This window comes from Platalea leucorodia (genome assembly GCF_965183815.1).
Source record: "Platalea leucorodia genome assembly, chromosome: 6".
NCBI classification, from domain to species: Eukaryota; Metazoa; Chordata; class Aves; order Pelecaniformes; family Threskiornithidae; genus Platalea; species Platalea leucorodia.
This window is the reverse complement of record NC_138828.1, coordinates 44438386-44456138: the sequence shown is the minus strand read 5'-3', so window position 1 is coordinate 44456138 and position 17753 is coordinate 44438386. Positions and strand designations below refer to the sequence as shown.

Below are 17753 nucleotides of genomic sequence, written 5' to 3'. Positions count from 1 at the left end.
TCCTAAATCTTATTTTTTGTTGAACCTCAAATAAACTGTCAGGGTACTACCAATAAGCTATTCTATACAATTCAAATTCCTAAACTTCTGTTTCAAATGAAAACATCTTTCTTTTATCTTTAGACTAAAAACCATACAAAAATAAAACAAAACCAAAAACTGGATAACTACCCTATAATACTTCTAGACAACTATTACTGATGACATCTGAAGTTATTGTACTGAAAAAAATAGTAATTCTTATTTTAGCCTTATTTACTTTACTTTGTGCACTTAGCTGAAATTTGTGCATAACTTGTTTTACGATTAAACCTTCATTATGTAATTGGATCCTATTTGTATTACTTTTTTCATACTGTAAAAGGAGGGAGAAAGTATGTGCAACAAACAGCAAAAAAAACCAAAACAAAAAAAACCCCAAAAAACACCACCACCAAACCAAGAAAGCACAATACTAGACAAGGAAATCTAGAAAAAAAAATACCACCCCTAAAGCAAATAAATATATTTTATAGTTTCCTCTAAATTTGTGAGATTCTCAAACTTTTTTTTTTTTTAATTAAAAAAAGTTGTTTCTACAGTAGCATGCGTTTCAAAACCACCACGAACTAGTACTCGTTCCTTCTTCTTTCTACATCTTCAATTACATGGCCAGTCTCCTATCATTCAGGGCATATTTACAAATTTCACAGCAGTTCTGTGACAATAAACTGTGAACTGTCTTGTCTGACTTTTCTGGTCTCGGACATTAAAATGAGTAACAGCTGAGACTTCACTGCAGAAAACCCATTTCCAGGTGTGATCTGCCTTGCCAGGATTTGGTCTGGCCCAGCATTCTATCCAATGGCATATCCACTGGACACTAACCTACACATCTGCAGTGTAAAGATGGTGTTAATCACTGCTTAGACATCAAATTATGAAATAAAGTATTACATGGAAAACACCTTCTTACTTTTCATTAGAAGCATTCAAACACAGTACGTGTTCTCAGATCCATTGTCCAAGGATCCCTTTTCCTTAAGAAAGCACTAGAGACTGCAATTGTGGATGTTTTGGTTTTTAAATTAGTATAAGATTTTTTTTTTTTTTAACCGTGTGAAAGTAAATCAGCATATACATCCTACATTTGCTTCCAGAAAGTTAAAAATGGTGTTTCCACAGAAAGCAGTGGTGTACCTGAAAGAACCTCTCCCCTGACCCCTCCATACAATTACAATTCATTTTTAACTATTCATTTTGATTAGTTAAAAATATTTTAGGAGAAATCACATCTCCAAATCTGTTCTGTTTTTAAGGTTAACGAATGTAAGCATCCCAAAAATTTGGCAGTAAGGCTCTAAATAGCATATTTCCTCTTAAAATGCTATTAAACAAGTCTATTACATGAATGACAGTATCTAGCATGTTGCTGACTAATACAACTTGAGTCCATTTCATGAAATAACTTATTGCAGAGCACACTGATAAAGATGAATGGCCTGGACTTTGAAGATCTTCTGAAGAAATCAATAAAGAAGAGAAAAGCAAGTTCTGTGATGGGAGAGTGGAAAGGACATTTAACATACGTATTAAGACTACTTTGTTATTAAGCATATATGCACTGATGCAAGTGTTTTAGAGCTGGGATTTTCACTTTCCATAACCCAAACAACGGCAGCACTACATATCAGTAGCACAGATACACCTGTGTCAGTATAAAAGCAATATACACCAGTGCTCACTTTTCTGTACGAATACCACCATAAGCACTATTGTACTATTACAAATATATCTACGCTGGAAAATAGCCTTAAATGTACTAGCATGCAAAAAAGGCAGTACTGTAAAAACGTCATTTGGGTGATGGGGAATTATTCCCAGTCCATTAAATTACTGTTTCCTTTCCAAGTTATAATACTGTTGCAGGACTGCAGGTATCAATGAAACGGTGCTTTTTTAATACTAGGTCAGACCTTAATTCCAATACCCAACAAAAAATATTTTCCAAGCATTGTTATTTATCTCAAGTACCCGTCTATGCCTTTCTCTGTCTTTGCACTTTTCTCGAACCCAGTCAATGGTATGGAAGTCATCGTATGTTCCTACTCCAGGAATTGGTTCATCCAGAAGATCCAGTAGATGTGTTGAACTGTTGATACTTCCTCCATTTGTCATTGTATAATGAGTTCCTGTGGAAGAGGAAAGACAGGAATTAATTCTGCAATAAACGAAGTCTTTTAATGTTCACAACACTGCGGCATATAAAATTTCTGAACAAGTAATTAAGACACTTCCCATAACATGCATATTTTGCTTCATTTAGGTCTCTCAATGTTGCATGTCACTATTTTTTTCTGTCACTCATCTGTAGGCTAAATTTGCATGTTAGTGACTTTGTATTTCCGTTGGTTAAATATGAATGTACTAGTCAAATTGTTGTTCTCTTTTGTATGCAGTCTCCAGAGAAACTTCAGTAGAACAAAGTGGAAAAAATGAACAGCTTTGACACACATTTAACTTGAAGTTTATTTCAGTTTATGAACTACCAAAGGAAAACCTGACTGTAAGAAAACAAAACCAGATCATTAGATACAAAGTTCACAGCACTTCTGTAACTTGCCAGTTATTTTTAAATATACATACCACTGATTACCAATCTCTCCCACATGTCTAAACTAAACCTAAAGTACATAATCAGCAGATTATCAGTGCAGCTAAAAAGTAACAGAAAGCCAAGCAAATACTTATTTTTTATTTTTATTTATTTCAGGTAACTCACAGAACAGCCCTCAGTCATGGAAAGCTGGAAATACTGTATAAAGAAAATGCCTTCTCCTAATTTGTTATCACTAGCTAGTTCCCTCACAAGCAGCTTGCATAGCAATATCCCCAACAGTATTTCTTTTAGTGATCAGAAGAAGAATAGCAAGACGAGTACTGAGAATTCCTCCCTCTTCACAAGTGATCAAGAAAGTTTTATTTTTTTAAGCTTTCAAATATCATCAATTCTGTAATAACTTGGCTTTTTTGAGTTCCTGTGGTATATTGGCAGATCCCAAGTATAATTTTCTGCTGGATGGCTGCCTAAATATAGCATGGCCACCATTTGCCCACCCAGCACAAACTGCTTCTGCAACAGTAATTGCTGTAAAGGGAACATTTATAATGAGGTTAATATAGGCAATAATTTGAAGAGTGATTACTCTTTTGTTTGACTAAGAACAAAATAATTTGGCCAACAGCATATGGCGTACCACGACAATCTCTGTTCTTAAAGATGTAGGCCCAAATTGGCCAAGGCTTCTATCAGTTCAGACAGGCACTAGAACTCATTTCACTAGACTGACACTGGGATGGTTAGGCAGGTGGGGTTTTTTTGAGTTGGGTTTTCTTGTTTGTTTGTTTGTGTTTTTTGAGGTTTTTTAATTGCAGGCTCAGCTGCAGTGTTGTCAGTAGATGTTTCCAACTTATCAAAAAAGAACAAAAAAAGGTTTTCAAAGGACCTACCTGTAAACTACCTGTAAACTCAGCTATAAATGCCAAGTTCACCAGCCCCAGTTCTCACCAACAACTGACAATTAGATTTATACATAGGTAAAATGTGCTTTTTCCCTTTAAATTTGTGAAGTCTGAGATCTAGCAGAAGTAGTGTGACACCTGGCATTATACTCAGGCCCAAAGGTATGCCTCAGCCTTGAGAGGTCTTGTTTATGCCTGCTATATAAACGCAGTGTTTATTTGGACATTTTCTTAGTGGTGAAAGACAACACACAAGAAAATAATACAAAAAACCTAGTAAGACAAAATGCAATCCAGAATTTTCAAGATACACAAACTACTATTCATTACATATACACATTACATATAGAAAAGCTTAAAATTCTTTAAAATTCTATAAAAAGATTGCCTTTTAATCTTAAAGAAGAGAATGCAAATGCAGGAGACAACTCCTCAACAATGCCAATACCATTCTCTCATGCTAGACTGGCTGCCATCTTTCTTAATACTGCTTTTTTCCCCAGTCTATTCCATATTAAATTCTCCCTCATCCATTCACCATAGCTAAGCCCTGTAAATCTCTTCCCAAAGCTGCTGCTAGTCTCTCTTAAGGCAGATATAAAGAAGCATTACCTATGCTTCCATTAATAAAAGGCTAACAACAACAAATTAAATCAGATTTGCTAATAGAGGTGATTGTGAAAACCTTGCTTTAGGATAAGGGATTCAATTCTCTTGCCATTTCCAATTTTCATAACTAGAAAGGAAGTCTAAGATACACTTCTGGCTAGCTGAAAGGGCAAGCTGATCTCATGGAAGAGGTAGTAACAAAATTCACACTGTAATGATTAGTTTAGCTCTCAAAATTAAAAGAATAACAGAATACATTATGAACGTGTTATTGTTACATGAAAGTAACCTCCTTTGCAAAGCAAGGGGACATAAATTAAATTCAGCCACGGTTTAATTATTAATCTCCTACCAAGTTACAATGTGATCAAGCAGTTTCCTGAACCTGAGTGATCACGGTAGGACAAAAGCTTGCCTTTGCCCCAGGGGAGTTGGTTTTATGCCCTGCTATATATGAAGCAATATCAAGCTATAAGGAGCATGCAATCCTATGCCACACAAGGCAAAGGAGAGTTGAGAGTTATAAATGTATCACAAACAGTAACAGATGATTTCATGCATATCACAAGGTGCTGAATTGGAATTCTCTCCAGGGAAACCATCAGGGATGGCACCATACTCACTTCACCAGACCCCAAGCAGAACCTGGAGTAGACTACAAAGAATGGTCATTGCCTGGATACAATAAAAATCCCACTGACACTGTGTCAGGTTCCTACTTTGCCAGCATTTGCTGGCACACCAAATACTGGAACAGGAATTATGATGATACGACAATGACTCTCATCAGCATAAACACATGCAAATTCTCATCATTTATTGCTAGTTTCATCAAAGTGTTATTAAATTTATTTTCAACTCAATAGATTTTGTCAAAATCCTTATCATAATATAGATTTTTCACCCCAACATTCTAAACTCCAAGCAGGAAATCATCATTACCCTGATAAATGGTAGCGTTTAGCAAATGTAGCCTTCTGGACATTCTCAATGTTCAGAAAGTATTTCCCCTTCCTTCCTCCCCCTTTTCCCCAGTCCTCAAGTTTCAAGACTCCTTCTCAGGCTACAACTCAATGCAAGTGCTTTTCATCAAAATACAAGCAGCCTTCGTCCTAAAAACCACAACAAGCACTTAGCACACAAGGTATATAGGCACAGCCTCTAGCTATAAGAGAACACCTCCATTTTCCATATGTACACACCTGAGCCATTCTGCAGCTGTAAAGAAAGTAAAGCCTTCTTTTTGTTACGTATGAGTTTGCTTAAGGCTTCATTCGACTGGGAAGCAGATGGTAAAAGTGGCAGGCAGAACTTTTACTATTACTGTTACTCCAAACTAACCCACGGTACTACAGGGAGGCAAACAGTAATATACTGATCCTCTCAGAGGCTCAATATAACTCACAGGAATCCTTACAAAGCAAATTCAACACAATCCTTCCATATTTTGCAAAACTAAGGTAGCTGGCATCCCTTTATTAGCACACTTATCCAACAGCATCTTGAACAAACCTGGATTCTCAACACAACTAGCGAGCTGCTGCAATCACAGATGGCAAGCTTGCAGATAGTAAGCTTCTAGACAATAAAAGCAACATGCTTCTTCAGAGAAAGAAGATTGTCTCTTTTGGGTGATTCAGTCACTGTAGGTCTTGCCTGAACTACTTTCTAGGAAGGCAGGTGACTGTTGTTATCCTTCCATGCGTGTAATTCCAAGCCTTCAGCACAATCCTTTCTCTGCAAACAGCTCTGGTAGTGCTGAAGAACTGCTTCAAGTGAAATTGTTAAAAAAACAAAAACAAACCCAAAAAACCTAATAAAGAATACTGCATCATGTTGAAATAAAAAACCTGTAATAAGGATTAAGGTTAACAGTAAAACACTGTACTTTGGGACACCCGACCAGAATAAGGTACAGCAAAAACAAACAAAAATGCTACATGGACAAAACTGGAATAAGAAAAGTAGATTCCAACACCATAAAAAAGGTCTCATCTCTGAAGAAGTCAGAGTTTTGTTTGTTTGTCTGTTTTTAAATGAGAATGAAAAAAAATACAATCCAAAATTGCTTAAGAGGACACTATACCAGATAGAAAAAGCAGTCCTTACCATGTTTCTCTCCTTCTTTTCCCTCTGAACATGAAGTTATACTGAATGGCTGCTAGCTCCCAACACTGATCCAACCCCCCGCTTTGCTTAGCTAGTCCCTCCTGATGTAAAGCAGGAACAAAGAAGTCAGAGAACTAATATTTTGCTATACTCACACAAGTTGTTTTATACATTACAGATTCCTCCTTGCCTTATGTCCCCTCTGAGGCAAGGAATATCTTTTTTCAAATTCTATATGTGCCTCATATAAGCAGTCTTCAATCTTGATTGATGTTGGAACTATGATAAACATGACAAAAAGCTGATTTATGTAGATTACACACAGCATTTTTCAGGTGCCATGCACAGCATTTTCAAAGGCTGCCTCACCTCCTCTAGTAGTGATCTCATACTCTCTTGTCCTTTTGCAACTCAGTAGATTTCTTTCAGATTTGAAAGCAACCCTGGGTAACACACAGATGACGAAAGTTGTGTTTTTTTAAAGAAAACTATCTGGTAAGTTTTTAGCTAATTCATTTAAAAAGAAAAAGATCACGTCAGCAAGCACTAATACCTTTAAAACACGAGCAGACTATTACTGACTATTCACTATGGTACAGTTAAAAAATTCTCAAGATAAAACATTTTAAAACACTAACAAATCAAAACATGAGTTGCCAAAATTCATACGCTGTTGCATTTTCACTTCACAGATCTCTCAGAACAAGTCCCCAGAGAAGGAACCCAGTTGATCATAAAGATCTTCAGGGTCCCGCTCTCCTGTCCCTGGTATGAAGAAATGAAGAGCCAGTGGACCTGGGTTCTCACTACTTGGTGATCTCTCTCCAGGGGAGGCAGTGGGTTCCAGTTTCCCCACTCTTATGATTTAAAAATCCTACTGGAAGTACACTTAAAACACCTTGAGTTAAAGAAATGAGGGAGCTAGTGCTTCACAGTTATCTAAATACAGTTTCACACAAGAAAGGGGTTTTGCAACATACTCCTTGTTCCTGCATAACTGTTCAACAATCCTTCCTGACTCTTTCCTTGTGTGCAGTGTTCCTTCTTTTCTCATAAAAATAATAAGAAAAACATCAGGATTCAAGACACATACTGCATCCTGGGTAATCAAACAGTGCACGACAGATTTTTATGTGGTTCGTCACCACGTGATTATCTGAGTAATTACCCAATATCACCTAGAGAACAAATCCATGCAGCTACAGCCTCCATAGAGGCTAAGGTACAGAACAGAGACATGAACAGGCTCAAGAGGGTGGCTAATAGAGTTAACAGGGAGACCATAATTTTATGATAAAGTTTAAGACCCCTTCTATATGCTATCCAGCATATCATATACATCTTCTGAATGCACATCACAAAATACACTGCTCTGTCTCAAACTGAGCATGTATCAGCTTACTCCATTTTATGAAATGAGACACATCTCTCAGGACGTAATTACACAATAAGACTGAGCTGTTCTAACAGACAGCTGCCACCCAAATAGAAGATCTTGCTCCCCCTATTTCTCCCTCCCATTCTTGGTCACACACTCCCACTCTCACCCTTGGATCAGCTCTGTCACCCTTGGATCCGACTGCACAGTAAGCCAAGTAAACATGCTAATCCAATTAAGCAGACAAAACTAACAAAAAAAATTCTGCCATTATACAGAACTGGAATCAAGCTTCTGTGCTATCAGACAAGAAACAGAGCCAGTGCAAGAGCAAGAGCTGAGAGCAGAGATGGGAATGACAAGCAAGTTCACCCTCTTCCACAGCAACAAACTGTCAGACTAGTTATACTGAAATACATAAATGTTCCCTTGGGGTCTTGTTAGATTTTAATTAGGTCTTTCTGCTGGAAACAATTCAAAACTTCCATATAAATATCAATATCCAGACACTATACAGTAATATCCATTTCACAGAGCTCAAAACTCCCGAAGGTGGCTACGTTTAAAAACATTTCAGAGTTGTGAACACAACAACAGATAAACAATGTCAGTATTGGAGTCAATGGCAGAGCAATAAGAGGACCCAATTTCTCAAAGGTATTTCTCTACAAGCTATGTAATTGCTAACTCCTACAGCAAGAATACACTGGTTTGCTGCTGCTCACACATCCAGTCTTCTAGACAGTGCACAACTACACAGTATTCCTGTCAGCAGCTGTCCTGGCTGACAGCAGTGCAACGCGTTTCGTTTATGCTACTCCTAGCAGTGTGAAAGGAGGGGAAAAAAGAAAAAAATGCACCTCTGTGAGTGAAAATGAAGCTAATCAGTTTACACCAGAGACTGGAATAAGCTCTCCCTGACATGACCATCCAAACCTGCTGAGTGCTAAAATCAGCAGGGGCTGTAGCTTTCCGGAGGCCAGATACTAATCCAAGGCTTTGCTTCACCCGTGTGTCCTTGGGTATTAGGTGGCAAGGGGAATGGAGGCAGGGAATCACCCTGAATGCAGCGCACACCATAAGGATCATTTACACTTGTAACAAAGAAGATTTGCATACACAAGATATGTGTTAGGGCCTGAGCGTCTTTCTGTCTCCATATTCAGACCTCAAAATATGAGGCTTTCAATTAAAAAAAAAAAAAAAACAAGAAACAATCATCAGTTTATTTAAATTTGTCTGTAACCACTCAAGAAGAGTCATTAAGCACTATTGTCTTTTCCTGGCTAGAAGTAATTTTTAAATTTCAGAATCAGAAGCACAGCACGCCATGCCACAGTACTATCCTTCACTACTGTTGATGACCAATGATTTTAAAGTCTTTGTAATCAAGTAATATGTTCCCCTTTGTGTGTGTGCTGGTTTTGGCTGGGATAGAGTTAATTTTCCTCACAGTAGCTAGTATGGGGCTCTGTTTTGGATTTGTGCTGAAAACAGTGTTGATAACACAGGGATGTTTTCGTTGTTGCTGAGCAGTGCTTACACAGAGTCAAGGCCTTTTCTGCTTCTCGCCCCACCCCACCAGTGCGTAGGCTGGGGGTGCACAAGAAGCTGGGAGGGGACACAGCCGGGACAACTGACCCCAACTGACCAAAGGGATATCCCATACCATACGGTGTCATGCTCACTATATAAAGCTGGGGGAAGAAAAAGGAACGGGGGGACGTTCAGAGTGATGGCATTTGTCTTCCCAAGTAACCGTTACGCCTGATGAAGCCCTGCTTTCCTGGAGATGGCTGAACACCTGCCCGCCCATGGGAAGGAGTGAATGAATTCCTTGTTTTGCTTTGCTGGCGTGCGCGGCTTTTGCTTTACCTATTAAACTGTCTTTATCTCAACCCATGAGTTTTCTCACTTTTACCCTTCCAATTCTCTCCCCCATCCTACCGGGGGAGGGTGAGTGAGCAGCTGCGTGGTGCTTAGTTGCTGGCTGGGGTTAAACCATGACAGTGTGTAACTAAATTTTCAGCCTGTCTCTTCAGTTGGCTCTTCTTAACTGCATCAAAGGCTTAAAAGCACAAATTGGTCTCTGCATTACAAATCAAATGAACACAAAAATGATAAAACTATATATACACTAACTGAAAAATATCAGCTGGAAAAACTCTGATAGGTGGGAAACAGGAAGATTCAGAACAAAATTCAAAGAATAGGGAAAAGAAATAAAATGCTTTACCAAAGTACTGAGTACCAATAATCCCCTCCTCTCCATTTCTTCTGCCAAAAAAAACCCCCACCAACCCAAACCTGGGTTTAAAAATAACCTTTAAAAAAGTAGGAGTTAAATGAAAAGCTGAATAGTAGCACCTCAGAGTTAAACCAAGACTTTTGAAGACTTGCATGCACTGCAAATGCACAGGAATCTGAGAAGGTGGCAAAGAGGAGGTCAAGTATTGCTCAATGTGTATAGCATAATTAAAAAAAAGAACATAAATAGCCTTGGCTTTTTACTTTAGGTGGAAGAAACACTTCTGTTTCTATGAATCAGCAGAAAAAATGGCTTTATTATTACAGATTTCTTGTCTTAAAGGCAGAATGGACTATATTTGTTTAGTTATGTCTATAATGAATAAGTACTTCAGATATGGAAGGGAAGAGTTATGGGGATCCTCACACTACTAAATCTACAACTTAAATAGAAGATGAACAGTGCAGGAAGGAGATGAGAAAAATAAAAGGTATGAATATATATTATATATTCATATATATTAATTATATATTACTATATTTATTATATATTATATATATATATTATATGTATTATATACATGAAGTTAGATAAAGCAAACATTACAAAAGAGAAGTAATCTATCATCTAACAATGGCCAAAGCAGTAAGAGTCAGAACAACAGAAATTTAGATAATTAGATTTCCAAGCACTGCTGCTGCTGCTGCATGTACGTAAGAGCTACTTACTTATACGTTGTTTTGAAGGGCAAAGACAGGATGCAACAAAAATAATAATTCTGCTAATATGATTATCACAATCAGGCCACGTTCAGGCCCAAGGATGGCATAATCTTGGTTTGTTCATTAGCTTTCTAATATCTGAGGTAATAGTACATCTCAAAATTATTTCCGAAATTGAGAAACACTTGCCTAACAGGGAACCTTATCAATCATACAGCACATGCCGACAGATAACCTGTAACTACCTACAAAGAACTGTAGTTATATCTGATGGTACTTTCTGTTAATCACCGAAGTCAAAAATGCTAAACTCATAATTGAAAATCCTTATCCCCTTTTTATACTAGGAACCTCGAAACAAAGTGCAGCAGAAATTCAGTGCTGTAACCATGTTGAGTTTCTCCAAGTAATGCTTTTTCTCAAAGCACTCAATTTTAGACAACTATAATAACCTTGATGACATTTTCTGTCATAAGCCTGTAATTAGTCTAAAAATTAATTTTATTACTCTCCCTCTGCTACCAATAAAATTCCAGGGTCAAACTCTAGCTCTGAGCACACGTACACAACTTTCACACCCCTTTACTTCAAAGGTCACGCTGAGAATTTCAGTCTCTAATGGCTTTTGATTTATCTACTAATTCTTAAACAGAAGAGGCCCATAAGCAGAAATGCAGTCTAAAATACAAAAGTATAAAAGTTCTACCACTTCGAGGATCTGAACTGGCTCAGTATGCATCTGACTCAAACTATTCCTAGGATACTGTTAAATATCCTCTGCCCCGTAGCTTATGATAACAGGTGAAGCTGGGGGCAGGGAGGCGGAGAGGTTTCCCCAATGTTACTGTTAATAGTACAGCTAAGCAATAGGAGTTGCACCTACGTGCAGTGGTGACCAGTGCACAATAAATGAAATTGAGAGTTTTGTCTCTCAAAAAAAATTAGGTTTACTAAAACTAAGTCATCAGTAAATTTGGTGTGCTCTTTATATACGTAATTTTCACGTCTCCTGGCTACTGACTCAATCGCAAATTATTAGTGGTATACCATTTCATTAATTTTGCTCGAGGACTTCCAAAATCTAAAATCTAAGATATGCTCATGTATACATAACAAATAACAGGGGGTTAAACAACTCTCATGCTTGCTGAAGCTCAAATTTTGCTACTGGAAGTCTGGCCACTACACATGTATTGCTATCGCTCAGATTTCAAATTTTTAAAGAATGGTGAAATGAATGCTTATTTAGGAAAAAAAAGGGGGGGAGGGGAACCAAAGAGTCTGAGCATGTCTGTAAACGGCTGGAAGACAAGCAAGATACTGATAATTTGGAACTTTCAAAAGGGTCCAGGCTAGCAAAAATGATACAAATATAAATCCCAGGGGAAAGAACTAAGCAACACAATTTATTTACACAACGTATATTCCAGCATCTGGTTTATTATATTAAAAATTCATATGAAGAAGTGTACATGTCAGTTACTTATGATATATGCAATCCTAAATTGGGACTTTAAAACCCTTTCTGAGGAGAGCAGTAGTACTTTTAACTCATTTAGTTACCAGAGAAGACAGTCTTCCTGCAGTTTTATTTCAGTATATCACAGAGGATAAGGAGGTCTGGAATGATGCATTTAGTACCAGATAAAGAGAAGTCTCAGGACAGAGCAAGTTAAAGGAACTCCTGAGAAGTATTCAATAATATCTGGTTTTTTTCACAGATATAATGATGAGTAATCAAGATTAAAAGATAAACACAATTAATAAATTCGTGTTTTAAAATCTTTCCATTTGATGTTTCACAGCATATTTGCACTGAAAAAAAACAAAACATCTTCTTAATGCAAACCAACGGGTCAGGCTTTTAATAATAATGTATTATAATATTTTGTATTTCATTTCATTGAACGTTAGTAAAGGCCATTAATTAAACCTCAAAGACCCCTAATGATTTAAACAGTCATTTCATCATTGTTGAGGTACAGCCACTTTGAGTGAGCCACTGCAGTCAATTAGTGCAACAAATGCTTTGATGTTACAAAGCAGTTTTGCATGACGTGAACGTTACTCTGCAGGACAGAAGAGCTGTCAGTACGTCAATAAGGGGAAAAAAAAAATCTACAGGCTTTAACAATTAAGCTTGTTTTCTCAAAATATCTTTATTTTCTCTTCGCTTGTTATTACAATGCTCTGAAATCTGCATGAGAGGAAAAAATATCTCATCAGTATGATTTTCTAGACTCACAAATAATGAAGAAATGTCAAGAATTTACTTTAAATTTCTGGTTTTGTCTGTTAGCATTTTAAGCCTTATTTTAATAGCTAGATGATAACAGATTACTGTGATATTGTATATCAGCAGGAAATACCCACAAATTTTGATGAAATATATGGAACGAACTGGTCTGGAGACTCAATTTTCTTATGAGTCATATGCACTTGACAAATTAAGATTTGCAAGAGATTATGGTAACACTGTTGGGGTTTTGTTGTTGTTTGTTTGTTTTTTTAACCTAAACTCACAACAGCAAACGGAAGAAGCACCAGCAAAACTCATTTTGAAACACAGTATTAGAATATAGGAAGTACAAGCACTACCAGAATTCAATGAAACTGCAAAAAGTGACAAGTCACAACTGGGAATTCTCTCGCTGGCTCCTAGCAGTGTCACCACAATGGGAACACCTAGTCGAACCCTTGACTGTTTTCATTACAGTATTTGTAAACTGTATATTTAATACCAATACTGCAATGTGCCAGATACCATTTTGCACTGCAAATATCTACTTCATGTATTGTAAAATCAGCTAAAACCTGGTAATTTCCAGGAATATATAGCTGATCACATTTCAATGTCTAACTATAATCTGCAGAGTTTGAAAGTGTAATAATAGGGCTGTTTTCCAGTTTTCATCTTTAAAACTATCTACAAATCTACACTCACAGAACAGTTGAGGCTGGAAGGGACCTCCGGAGGTCATCTGGTCCAACCCCCGTGCTCAAGCAGGGCCACCTACAGCCTGCTGCCCAGGACCATGTCCAGACAGCTTGCGAATATCTCCAAGGAAGGAGATTTCACAACCTCTCTGGGCAACCTGTTTCAGTGCTCAGTCACCCTTACAGTAAAAAACTGTTTCCTGATGTTCAGAGGGAACCTCCCATGTTTCAGTTTGTGCCCATTGCCTCTGGTCCAGTCACTGGGCACCACTGAAGAGAGTCTGGTTCTGTCCTCTTTGCACCTTCCCTTCAGGTATTTATGTACGTTGATAAGATCTCCAATTCACACCTTGCAAATGTTCTAAAAAAATACCATCCTCAATTTCTCAGAAGTGATTCTAAAATCTGACTTAGAGAACTATCCAGCACCTGCTATAGAACAATGATCTGGGCAGAGAAAAAATTGCTTGTCTTAAAATACTCTAAGCCATATTAGAACTTGTTGATATTCTTAACATACGCTGAAAAACATTCTAAGAACCATAAAAAGACAACAAATAACCTTAGTAAAATGCAGATAAACACAAAAAAGTGTGACCTAATTCATTTACAGAAATAAGAGCTTACAAGGAAAGGTGAAACAATAAGTTAATATGGAGAGAAAAAAAATTCATCTTATGTAAATCGTCTTTATTCTCAGCCTACCTCCTCTCTAATGCCATCACCAGCAGCCATAAATGTTGATAACTTTCTAATTTTAGATTAGCCAATTTAAACAAAACTAAAGTGAGAATTTACCACATTTACTGTTTTTAAACACCAAAGTGTAACCATCAAATCCAACCAAGAAAAAAAAAAGACTTATACCCTCAGAATTTGAAGGCACAACTTTAACTTACTCCTACTATATCATCTCTCAGTACAAAACCAAACCTTTTTCGAACGTATTCTGCTTTAAATTTGCAATAAGAAACAAAAGGCAAGCTCAAAAGAGGATTTTTTTCCTGAACATCAATAACAGTTTTCTTTTTAAATCTCCTTCCTTGCAAGTAACAGTGTAAAGAACCTACCACAAAGCTCCGGTTTCTTAAGAGCTCATCAATATTAGCTTAACTGACATATTACAATTACATAGCTTTCCCTTCACAAATCAAATACGTCAACAAAGAGCCAAGTCTAAAAGCACATACAGAAACTTCAAAGCTAGACAAACACTGTTCCTATCCAAGTTACTGAAAGGCATGAAAATAGCCTACTGAATAAACTCTTGCCAATTTGGTCATGCTCAGTCACAACCACAATTTTGGGTTTTTTTGTGCACGAGATCGTTTTATTGACGGGGGGGGGGGGGGGGGGGGGAGAGAGAGGGGGAGAGAAAGAGAGAGAGAGAGAGAGAGACAAGACTGCCACATATCGAAGATGGAGTCACAAGCCGAGGAGATGTGAAGCAGGACTGATCTGCCCACAGAGAAAACAATCACTGACAGCACGGGAACCAGCCAGAACTGAACTCTCCTCCTGCAGAAGCCATCAGGCTGGCAAAACAATGCAATGCAATAATCAACAAGCCTTTACACCTCGGCTTCAAACCTGAACGGCAGTCTCCCACATCCAGACACGCAAACAAGTAACTGAAACGTAAATTCGGCATACCTCGTTTATGCAACTCCCTGAGCGGAATGCCGTCTCCTCCCCCCCCATCGTAGGGCAGGTACGGATCAGAAGCGACATCCATGGAGGCGGCGAACCCGAGGCCCGCCTGCCGGCGCGGAAGGGCCGCGGCACTTCTCACGCAAGGGCGGCCGCGGGGGACGCTGCCATGTTTGACCAGGACCCGGCCTGCGCGCTGCCGCCGCCGCCTTGGCGCAGGAGCCGGGCTCTGCCCCGCCGCTGATGTCAGCGCGGGGCGGCCGCAGCCGCTGCCAGTGGCTGCGCGGGCGGCGGGCGCGGCCCCGCGGGGCGGCCCCGGGCGCGGCCCCGCTACCTGCGCCCCGCGCCTCCCGCCGCGCGCCGCGGGGGACGCTGCCGCCGCGCGCCTCGGCGCGCATCGCTGCGGGCGGTTTCGTCTCCACGGGAAAAGGAAGCCGCGTATTCAACTGCTGACGGGGAGGAGGAGGAGGAGAAGAAGAAGAAGAGAGCCCGCTTGCAACTTCGGGAGAGGTACGCCCGGGTTTCAGCCCCTCTCCGCCCACGCTGCCCCCGCCCCGTCCTGCGGCTTAAGCGGCGAAGGGAATCGTCACGGTGACAGACACGTGAACGACGGAAGAAGTTCACTTGCACGCGTCAAGCTGCCAAATCTGCCAGCCTTCCCAACAAGCGAACGGTGGGTTTACCGGCCGAGTGAGAAAGGCAAACCTGCATTTCCGTGCCTGACAGCGGAGACAAGAAAGATAGGCGAACTGACTTCGTTTGCCCTTCCGCAGCCACGCCGGCAGAGACTTTTTGAACAGCTACCATCGCATTGTATCTGAAGGGGCATAAAATCCCTGCATCGCCACTGGTGGGGGGCAAGCCTGTCTCCCAGTGAGTTTATTTACTCTTTTCCAACATCAAAATGTTCAGCACCGAGGAAGAAGGATGTAACCTGCTAAAAGCCAGGGGCGCTGCTCCAGGGGGCTAGCTTACCCCACTCTCACCTCCACCCCCCGTTCACATTGTAGAAATCCTGCAGAAGTAAATGTCAGATGTGAACATACGTAATCAAAAACATTAAAGCAAGAATCTAATTACATATCTAACTAAAATGGTCCGGTGCCTCCAATTTTTTTGTGATGATTATTCTGGTATTACAACCGCACAGTACCCATATTCATATTAAAAAGCTTGGGGGGGCGGGAGGGGGAGCAAATGTAATAAACACAAGTCCATACTAAGCTTGCATTACTCTACACATTGACAAAATGCTCCGAGTCCCTTAAAAGTCATAGACTCAAAATAGGCAACAACCCACAGGAATGCTAACCAAGGCGTTCACGTGATATATCATCAAACAGCGACTGTTACAGCTTTGGCACAACCCAAGCACTTCAAATATTTAGTATCTAAAGACAGGAAATCGTAAATTGCTTGCATTTGAAATGGATGTTATTATATATTGTACCCATATATTAATTTACATTTACCATATGATCTTGTACCGGTCCTATCTTGCAATTACAGATAAGAAAACCATTTTACATGAGATTTCCATAGTTAGTTCAGCTGTAATGAAATACTTACATAAGATATGCATATTGTTTTTCCTTTTTTTCCCCTCCAGCAGGTAATATAAAATTATTGTTCCCTGATCTATTTTTCTCAGTCATTTTAAGTGTTCTGCTTCAGTAAAATGTGTCATACATTAACTACACTAAAGTTGCAGAAATTCATTTTTTGTCAAACTACATGAAAGGAAAAAAAACACTCTCAAGAGTTGAAAATGGATACGCAAGTCATTAGACATACTGCCCCAGTATAACACTTGAATATATCTTGCACATACATGTGGGTATACACACAAACACATGATTTATGTAACCAAGGGGTCGCAGTGAAATTACTGAGACTATTCACACTCAGCGAAGTTAGGAATACTGCATGCCCGCAGCACCAAGGCCGAGCTTCAGCTTCATTCACACAGGACAGAAGGAATTGGTTTTATTACATATGCCTTTTCACCTCTAAGTGTGACAGACAACTATTTTAGTTTTCAAATGCATTAGTTTGAATAATTAGATATTTTTCCAAGTATGTTCTTAAGGAAGTTATTTCTTTTATAAGCCAATGACAATGTTATAAGCTGTGCACTGTAAATGATCTTTTTGAGCACAGCGGAGGACATAAAGAAATACTGGATTTACTTCACAGACCTGTCAATACATTAAATCTTAAAAATACGGCTCCAATACAAACACTGAGAAAATGCTGGTGTCTCTATAGGTGGAAAAACAAGTGAGAATGAAGGAACAAAAACCCCCATATGAGCATATAGCAAAACATGTTTTAAAACCTTAAAGACTCTTACCTCCAAGACAAAGGGAACCCTTGAGCCACAGATACTCAGTTCTAAAATACTGGTGTCTTCTACCAAGTTAAAGAGACATCTCCATTTGCTGTCATCTATACAAGGAAATGCTTTCTGAAGAGTGGCCTCCTACAATCACCTTTCCAACAAGAGCAACTGAATCCTTTAGATCTTGGATATCCAAAAGAGGTGTGACTTTCAGAGCTATTACGCATTCTCACCATTTATTTTTGCCTGTGAAAAAAC

The 17753-nt window shown here is 39.0% G+C and overlaps 1 protein-coding gene across 8 annotated transcripts in view; it reads right to left on the bottom strand.

Moving 5' to 3' along the window:
• The window catches only part of CLCN3 (chloride voltage-gated channel 3), a 71708-nt gene that overhangs the window by 26213 nt on the left and 27742 nt on the right, over positions 1-17753 (bottom strand). For 6 of the 8 annotated variants that reach the window (XR_014228634.1, XM_082316047.1, XM_082316050.1 and 3 more), the window contains one exon: positions 2014-2171. Coding sequence is in view for 7 of the 8 variants with exons in the window: in XM_082316047.1 (XP_082172173.1) it covers positions 2014-2171 (158 nt within the window). In the remaining variant the exon portion in view is untranslated. Of the gene's footprint in view, positions 1-2013; positions 2172-15157; positions 15353-17753 lie in introns of those variants that run through there. The other 2 variants (XM_082316049.1, XM_082316052.1) reach the window with 1 other exon arrangement.